The sequence below is a fragment of the Salminus brasiliensis genome, chromosome 17 (genome assembly GCF_030463535.1).
Source record: "Salminus brasiliensis chromosome 17, fSalBra1.hap2, whole genome shotgun sequence".
Classification (NCBI taxonomy): domain Eukaryota; kingdom Metazoa; phylum Chordata; class Actinopteri; order Characiformes; family Bryconidae; genus Salminus; species Salminus brasiliensis.
The window spans coordinates 11,538,663-11,547,804 of NC_132894.1; the positions used below are offsets into that span (position 1 = coordinate 11,538,663).

A 9,142-nucleotide genomic window follows, 5' to 3' on the forward strand; every position below is an offset into this window, starting at 1 on the left:
AGAAAATAGTACATACAAGTTAATATAGTTAATTTAACATAGTTTTGATATACATAACATATCTGCATCAACACAACTAAGACATGTCACGGATGGCAAATGAGTGTTTTTGACACAGTGTTTACTTTGAGAAGCTTAGGTGTAACACTGGCTGTGACTGATATGAGCAGTATTGAGTATGTCAACCATTTTTTTCTATGTGTCCAAATCGTGACGTGGAATTAGAACATGATTTTCTCATGACTCGTAATTTAGAGTAACATCGTAGTGTCTGCATTTTTTGTCTCTATTTGTCCAATCAGCTAATAAGCACTTTAAGAAATGATGCATAAATGAATCCACCTCTGTAGTCAATAGAAAGGTGAAGTACAACCTTTATTTTCCCATAAAGTGTACAAAGGATATAAAGACCAAGGCACTATGTGTCATAAAGCTCGCTTCTTCCCCAAAGAAGTCTGAAACAGTCTGATTCTGCCTGTGCTTAATATACTGTCCTTATCTTTAAGGTAAAGGTGCACGTATTTGTCACTGTACAGTGTACAGCGAAATGTGTCCTCCGCATTTAACCCATCTGGTAGTGAACACACACACACACACACACACACACACACACACACGTGTGTGTTAGGGGCAGTGAGTACACACACACCCAGAGCGGTGGGCAGCCAACTCCAACGCCCGGGTAGCAGAGAGGGTAAAGGGCCTTGCTCAAGGGACCAACAGTGGCAGCTTGCCAAGCCCGGGAATCGAACCCACAATCCTGTTATCGATATCATGGCTTGATGTGATTACCCCTATGCATATTTTTTCATTGTAAAGTCCACCTGGTTGCATCCGCTTATCTACAAGGTAATGGTCCCTTATAGGGAAATCAGGTACTTTTTGTTTCCCCTTATGTCCAACCCCAACGTATGTACATTTTTTAAAAAGGAGTGCTGACACCTGCAGAATGTGATGACACCCACTGAGATGAAGATATTGGAGACCTGCCAAGCTGCTCACCCCTCCTTTACCCCAGATTAGGTCACCATCTTTACAACTATGGTAGAGCTGGCTGTGTCATGCTAAGGCCTAATGATACAATTCTCCTGCTTAACATTTTTTGATGTAAATAACCATCAGTAGCTCACTGCATCAGCTGAATGTAGACCAAAATGCTTTGCGAGTCTGTTGTTACTTAGCGACAAACAATTTAGACACAATTTAGGCACACTTTTTCAATGATGATGATGATGAGGGAGTGTCCAAATTCATTTTTTTGTGTTTCAACCACTACTTAGTAAACTAAATAGTCCCTCCCTATACAGAGCAAAACTGATGAGGTAGTCCATTGTGTTAACTGTGGTAAAACGTACCATTGTCAGGAGGCTGTACTTCATAACATTCAACATACATAACAAGTTACAATTAACAAGTTGTTTTTTAAGCTACAGAAACATCTTCAAGGCGAATCTTGAGAAATACCTGTCTAAATACAGTCAAACTTCTCAGATAGTTTTGCTATAAGAATAGGAGAAATTGACCAAAAGTAGGGCTGCACAATACATTGTTTCACAATTGCCATGGCAATGTGAACATGCACAATAGTCACATTGCAGGACATGCAGTTTCATTTGCAATGTGAAATTCACAAATCAAACACGTCATGCAACTTTGTTGCTGCTTGATAGAAAAGGAAAATTTGTACTGTTTACATTTTCAATGACAGATCTACCAAAGGCAGATTACTCTAGCCAATATCATTCATTTGACTCCAATCCTGGATAAATGGAGTACATTATTAACATTGTTACATGTAGGATTGTTGATTTTTTTTCATTATTTTTTAAAAGATCTTGCAAAAAAGTATTTTTTCCAATGTTGTACAGCCATAACCAAAAGCCTGTTTTGACGAATCTGTTTAACTACATAAAAAGTCCAATGTTACTTTTTTTTTCATATTAGTTTTACCTTTTACCCCACATTATATGTACAGCAGCATGCCAATGTTTGGGCTCCCCTAGTCAAAATGCCCCTATATCTAAAAACTAAAAACAAAACATGCCTGGCGCAAAAGTTTGGGTACCCTCCATATTCCTAGTCATCATACTTAACAACACCTCTCACTGTTTGAAATGCTTGTTTGTAACCAGCTAAGAATCTTTCTATTCTGTTTCTTGATGCACTGGTATATTTACAGATTTCTCCTGTAGAGATCTTCTGAAGTCTGTCTACAAATTTCAGATGATGTTGAGATTGAGGGACTGTGGGTACCTTGGCAAAACCTTTAGCTTGCACAAGCTGTGGTAGTTCATAGTCGTTTTGAGGGGTATTAAGGATTACTATCCTGCTGTAAAAGTCGTCCTCTCCTCACCTTCAGCTTTTTCTTTTCCCCCAAAACTTAGCTTTGTTCACTGCAGCCCAAAATTTATATTTTAACTTCATCTGCCCACAGGACCTGTATCCAAAACGCAGCAGGCTTGTTTATCTGTTCTTTTCTGATAATCTAAACAAGCCTGACACCAAACTTTGTGGTGAGGGCGCAGGGGATTTTTTCCTCTGGTGACTCTTCCATTAAAAAAGTCATATTTGTGAAGGTCCCACTGCACCGTAGAAATCTTCCTGAAGGTCTTTTACAATCAGTTTTGATTTGACTTTCTAACAATCGAGCAAGCTGTTTGTGTTATCTGCCATTTCTTAACTTCATTACGCACTGAACAAACCATAATTTAGAACAGTGGGTTCTAACCCTGGTCCTGGAGGACCCTCTGTTCCGCACATTTACTGGTTTCCTGCTGTAACACTCAGGAAGGTCTTGCTTATTAGCTGATTACCTGGATCACGTTTCTTGGCAGCAGCAGAACCACAAAAATGTGCAGGGTACGTTCTTGTGAAAGTATAACATAAACGGTTAAAATACGAATTTAAAGTAAAAACACCTTGTGATTAAAATTGTATTTGTTATATCTACAACATCCATGTGAATCTAACTACTGATGTAAAACAGGTCAGTTGTTGACACATTGTGCATTTAATATCACATCAAATAATATTTCATTTTAATTTCTCTGAGTGCTTTTACTTTTCAAGCTGAAGGTAATATTTGCAAGAGTGTTTTTTCTAGTCGAACACCAGCAGAAATCCAGATTTTACATCCCTACTTCCCTGGTGAACTACTAGGTAAGCATCGATTTCCACATCCTCTGGACACAATCAGTAGAAAGCTACAGATTTCTACATGTATCCAGCTTGAAGATCATCACCAGAAGGATGTCCAAAGACAATATTAAGAAATATCTTAACAGTCATTTTGTGTGACTTGTGTAATAAACAGGAAATCCATGGAATTCTGCTTTCATCCCCACATGTTTTCCTCAAATCCATGGAATTAAAGGGATTAAATGGAAAAGCACACAGAATCAATACAGCATACAAACAGCTCAGCTTAAAACCAGCTGCATGTAGCCAAAATCTTGTGCAAGTTCAACAGTAAATGAACAAGATCACACTTGTATTAAAAGCACAGCTCTATGATCTCAATTTAGAGACAAATTAAGTGTAAGCAGTGAGCTCCACCATATGGACAAATGTGAACACAATGACCATCATACATTGTGCACAATGCACAGTGGAACCAGAACATAGTAAAACTATGCTGCATGATGTACACAGACTGATCTCAGATCCTCTGCTTTCAGCCTAGCTTAGTTCACTGTTCCCTTTGTAGGCCACCAACATACTCATCAAGATATTTAACAACATACTCATCAAGATATTTAACAACATACTCCTTAAGGACTTTTCTAGCTGATTAGTCGAGTCATGGATCTAAATAGGTGAGTTTGTATCGCCACCTAGTGGTGTACATCGTACTGCACTATTCACATGCTAATCTCACAGATGTCTTTATTACACTCTGTAAATCGAGGCGTAAATCATCTCGCATTTAAATGTACACATTTTACTTGAAATTAAATAAATAATGTTTTCATGTTATAAATACAAATCCAGTTAATACTCCCACCAAATTTGATCATCCTACCAAAGAAAAAAATATTTCTAATTTAAATGTGTGGGATTTTACTACATTTCCAAATGTGGAACAAAAGTATTGTTTGAATGAATATAAAAAAAATGTCACTTAAAGGACCTAGATATAGTCGTTAAAATTGATAATAATAATAATAATAATAATAATAATAATAATAATAATAATAATAATAATAAAATGCTACTTAAAGGGGCCACATATTGTCGCTGTCACGGAAAAAACATTGTATCTGCATTTTGGCTTTTTTTTGTTTTTGACATAATGTTAATCTGGAAGTTGTTAATCATGAATGAACCAATAGGAACGCTCCAAAATGGCTCGGAATTTGTTTTGAACTTCCACTATAAGTTATGGCTCTTTTCATCTGCTGTAAGATTTTGGAGATACAAGGTTTTTGGAGTTTTACGATATATTCCTGTCAATGTGTGCTTTTGTAAATTCAACTTCTGACGTTTGGTCAAAGTGATCTATCGTGGCGAACCGATAAATCCCACTGGACCGAAACCCCCAGCTCATTGGTCGTCTCGGGTCTCCATGGAAACCTACCCCGCGCTTTCACAGCTTGAGCGTCAGCAGTCAGCTGACTCTGCTCATGTGAGCAGGAAGAACAGTCGGCAGCTCAGCTCCCGTAAACAAATGTGGTGGAGGTAACGCACTGCTTTATTTTTATTACCCCCCCCCCTTCCCTAATTGCTTTCGCTTCACTTTTTTAAAACTTTAAAAATGAAGGAATGTTTTTGAGTTGTCTAGTAATCGATACGATTAGAGCGAACCGAACAGACCGAGTCAGCAGAACAGTGTTAAGAAAAAGCTCAAGAGAACTAAGTTTGGAGTTTGCCTCTTTTGTCCACTTCTGACGACCGTGCTCTTTATTTTCTCCTGGTCGCAGACGGCGGTGTCCAAGCTCAAGATGACGGACACAGGTTTTCTAACAGTTGTTTTTCTGTCACTTTGTGCACTGTTGACACTTTGTGGTGAGTACCGTCCTCCTGACAGGCCTTCTCAGCTCAGCCTCTTTGGTCTGAGCTGGGTTTCATCTAAGCACAAAGATGATGTGGAATCGAGCATCACACTGAACACACACACACACACACACACACACTCACTTTCTCTCTCTCTCTCTCTCTCTCTCTCTCTCTCTCTCACACTCTCTCTCTCTCTCTCTCTCTCTCTCTCTCTCTCTCTCTCTCTCTCTCTCTCTCTCTCTCTCTCTCTCTCTCTCTGGCTGTTCAGATGATCATAACACTAAGATGCTGTAGGGATCCTGGGATCCTGTTCTGTTCATGTCAGCGCGTATCATAATGTCCTGCAGTTGTTCAGTAGTATTTATATCCTTCCTCATTCACAGATGCAGAAGTGATTCTAAGTGCTCCAGCTTCTGTCAATTTAGAGGAGAAATTCTCTACAAACATCACCATTACTGCGAGGTGTGTCTTTTCTTTTCTATTTGTTTATGAAATTGAAATAATTGTTGGATTTGTGAAGAGTACCAACTGATGTGCTTTGTTTTATAGTTCTCCGCTGAACACTACTGTAAACATCTACTTTAATACAACATTTTCTTCAACAAATGACTCCTCTTCAGTTATTCACCTTCCAGAAGAGGTAGGTTTTAAGTTAAAATGTGGGTCAGGTTAATTTAAAGTTGTTGTTTTTTTTTGCTTTTTTAAATAGGATCACAGATTTCGATCATTTTCTTAATTTCCAGCTCCAGATATTAGATTCTGACTGATTCTGTAGCATATGCTTCTCCTTATGTACAGGTTGTTTTGCCTGCAGGAAGCACATCAGCCACATTTAAAGTGCAAGCAGAGAATGTTGGTCAGGTGACTGTTTATCTGTACAGCAGCAACACTGGCATTCAAAGGTATGATGGATGCCAATGACCTAATTTCTGTACCACCATTAACATATATAACCAATAGCTGCTTTCAGACCAGGACATGCAACTGCAGAAGGTGTCTTACAGTGTTACAACATCCGGCTGTTCTTTGAGTTTATCTTATCTTCCATCTAATTCACTCTCAGGTGTTGTCCAGAATAGAAGAAGTCAAGCTAATAGTAAATCAACACTCGAATACTAAACATTCATCACTCATAATTCATAATTCGCAGAATAATAGGAGAAGCCGGTTTTGTTGAGACCATTTGAGGCCTTAACTGCATATAGTCCACTGTCCCAGTGAAGCCTATGGGAGGTTATTTTTGTTTACGCTGTATCTTACTGTAAGGACAGTGGATTATTCTTATTGTTCCGATGTTCAGGTTGCAAATCGAGTTCCATGCCATGAACTGGCAACTGTTTAAAATGTCTACTTTTTAACTGGTAAGTGTTGTGTGTGTGTTTTTTTTTTTTTTTTTTTTTTAATTCATGCTTATGTTCCTTTTCTCTCCAGCATGAGAACTCGAATACGATTTCTGGTTGTCAGAAGCAAAATCCTTGCTGTCATTAACCAAATTATTGGCTGGATTTACTTCCTTGCCTGGTCCATTTCCTTCTATCCTCAGGTTTTTGAGAACTGGAGAAGAAAGAGGTAAAAGGGTACTTCACATAACTACTGGAATTTGCTGAAGTTCTCCTCTTTCACTGCAGCCATACACTATTGATTGCCAACTGTGATTTTTTTTACAGCGTGGTGGGCCTCAACTTTGATTTCCTCGCGCTGAACCTCACTGGATTTATTGCATATAGTGTTTTCAACATTGGCCTCTTTTGGATTCCTTACATAAAGGTATATTTGAAATACAGATATTGGACTGAATTAAGTTAATTAATATGTGTCTGAATAGATCTTCAGATATGTGTGTTTATATGTCAACAGGAGGAATTCTTAAAGAGTGATCCAAACGGAGTCAACCCTGTTGAGGCCAATGATGTGTTTTTCAGTGTGCATGCACTGGCCCTTACTCTTGTCTATATCTGCCAGTGTGTGATCTATGAGGTCAGTAGGAAATATTGAACATATCATTTGCAGTTACCATGAGTGACCATGTTAGAACATTTATATCTTAAAATGAAGCTTTGTCTTTGTTTGTAATTGTCTAGAGAGCAGGGCAGAGAGTATCCAGGGTGGCCATGTGCTTGCTGGCGATTGCTTGGACATTTGCCTTCATCACACTCTTTGTAACTGTTGCTCAGAAGATTACATGGCTAACCTACCTGTACTATTTCTCCTACATTAAATTGGGCGTCACACTGGTTAAATACATCCCCCAGGTATGGCTCTCACTTTTGTGATTTTACATAACATTGTTTGGAAGAGATGACTCTAGCTCTATTCGTACAGGTTTAGATGTACCTAGGGTCCTCGCATTTCTCACGCTTTTACGGTGCCGTATTTGGTCCTCTAGCATTCATATTGCTGCTGTCCAATGAAAACCAAGTATCTCCATTTTTCTCCATGGTTTGCAGCCTGTGGCGGCTCTGTAAACTGTGTAAGTAGTGCTGGAGGAATGGATCATAGAAATGCTCTATATTACTTGGAATAAATTCTTATTTTCTATTGTCTTTCATTGAAAGTAAAGGATGTTTTTGCCTTCTCCTGGAAAGCCAACATTTCGGAGATACATGTTTTTCATTGGACAGCGACGATATACATATTAAACACTTCCAAACCACACATTTTTGAAACAATAGATTCTATGCAGGAGTCTTTCAATTATTACTTTGGACTGTATAGTAGAACTGCTTCTCCACCCTATTTACACTGGGAGAGCATTATCAGGAGCAGTAATCCTGCAGGTTGATTAAAGGGAGGGTCATAAGGGCAACATTATTTTATAATTTCATTATAATGACCATTTTTTTATAGATATTTTTTTGCGATCTGTGTAGAAAATACAACCCACTAGAAACCACTTGTCCTCTGGCAATGTTATTGCCATACCAAATTTAAAAGATTTATTACTGAGAAGAAGAGAAATATTTGTATATCTGTATTGTATTTGTATATTATATTTTTAGATAACTTTTATGACCTTTTGAGAAGAACAGTCATATGCAAGGATATTTGTTGATTTTCTAAAAACACAAAGTAAGAAGTCCCATATTTCAGATCACAAGTTTCATGTATTTTCTGCTCTAAATAAAACGTGTTAAATGTGCCATATTCTATATATTATTTTTTACTTCTGTCAATACACTCAATGGTCTATGCAGACAGCATTAACAGGACAATGGTTTTAGTAATTTGGTCCATTAATACAGAATTCAATTATTATTAGGTGGTGGAACTATCTGACATTTTGACTAACTGTTTTTCTCGCCTTGACTAACTGTTTTTAGGCCTACATGAACTACAGGAGACAAAGCACAGAGGGCTGGAGCATCGGCAACGTGCTGCTGGATTTCACAGGAGGCAGTTTTAGCCTCCTTCAGATGTTCCTACAGTCTTATAACAACGGTAATGATCCATCGCTGTCTTCCACAGTTTCCACCTCGTTTGAGAAACTATTCGTCATAACTCTTAACTACATTTTCTTTGCAGATGAATGGCGGCTCATATTTGGAGACCCGACAAAGTTTGGATTAGGGCTCTTCTCCATATTTTTTGACATCATATTTATAATTCAGCATTATTGCCTTTACCGCAATAGAAGCCCTGAGTATCAGATAGTAAGTGGTGAAGAATAAGTACTGCACACATTTCATGTGAGATCCAATTCCTGTACAGTGGACAGTGCCTTACAGTAACTTGACCTTATAATAAGCTAGCTACCTCTCCTACTGTTCTGAAAGGGACACCGAGAACATGTTGGTAACACCACAGCGTAATGACTGTTTTATAAGGTCTGTGTTTATGCAAGCAGCGTTTTTGTTTTATAAACCTAAGGTGCATTGAAGTAGGTTGTCGATTTAAGGGAATAAAATAGTTATTTTCTTTATGAACCGTAGAAGCGTTAATCTGTGTAAAATAAGATTGACTATTTTTTTAATCTTCTGAATACGACAGTTCTGTTTTTTCCATTGTTTTATTGAAGCTGTTTTATTGAAATCAATAAAAGGATTTTTCCTTTTTTTTTAAATGTGATGACTGGGTTCATTATGTTACTTTCCTAGCTTATAAAAATATATTAAGATTGATATTAATATTTAATATGTTAATAAACAGC

At 37.8% G+C, this 9,142-nt stretch overlaps 1 protein-coding gene across 3 annotated transcripts; it reads left to right on the forward strand.

Moving 5' to 3' along the window:
- The first annotated feature begins 4,608 nt into the window (after window positions 1-4,608).
- Window positions 4,609-9,055, forward strand: ctns (cystinosin, lysosomal cystine transporter). Of its 3 annotated transcripts, XM_072660288.1 has the most exons (11): window positions 4,609-4,677; window positions 4,920-5,004; window positions 5,379-5,457; window positions 5,545-5,635; window positions 5,794-5,897; window positions 6,427-6,564; window positions 6,663-6,762; window positions 6,853-6,972; window positions 7,077-7,247; window positions 8,316-8,433; window positions 8,518-9,055. In XM_072660288.1, the coding sequence occupies exons 2-11, from the start codon at window positions 4,941-4,943 to the stop codon at window positions 8,661-8,663; spliced, it is 1,131 nt and encodes a 376-aa protein (XP_072516389.1). In that variant the 5' UTR covers window positions 4,609-4,677; window positions 4,920-4,940; the 3' UTR covers window positions 8,664-9,055. The 3 variants fall into 3 exon arrangements, with proteins under 3 accessions (XP_072516389.1, XP_072516390.1, XP_072516388.1); XM_072660289.1 differs by lacking the exon at window positions 4,609-4,677 and having other exon boundaries at window positions 4,735-5,004; XM_072660287.1 differs by lacking the exons at window positions 4,609-4,677; window positions 4,920-5,004 and having other exon boundaries at window positions 5,206-5,459.
- The last annotated feature ends 87 nt before the right edge of the window (window positions 9,056-9,142 follow it).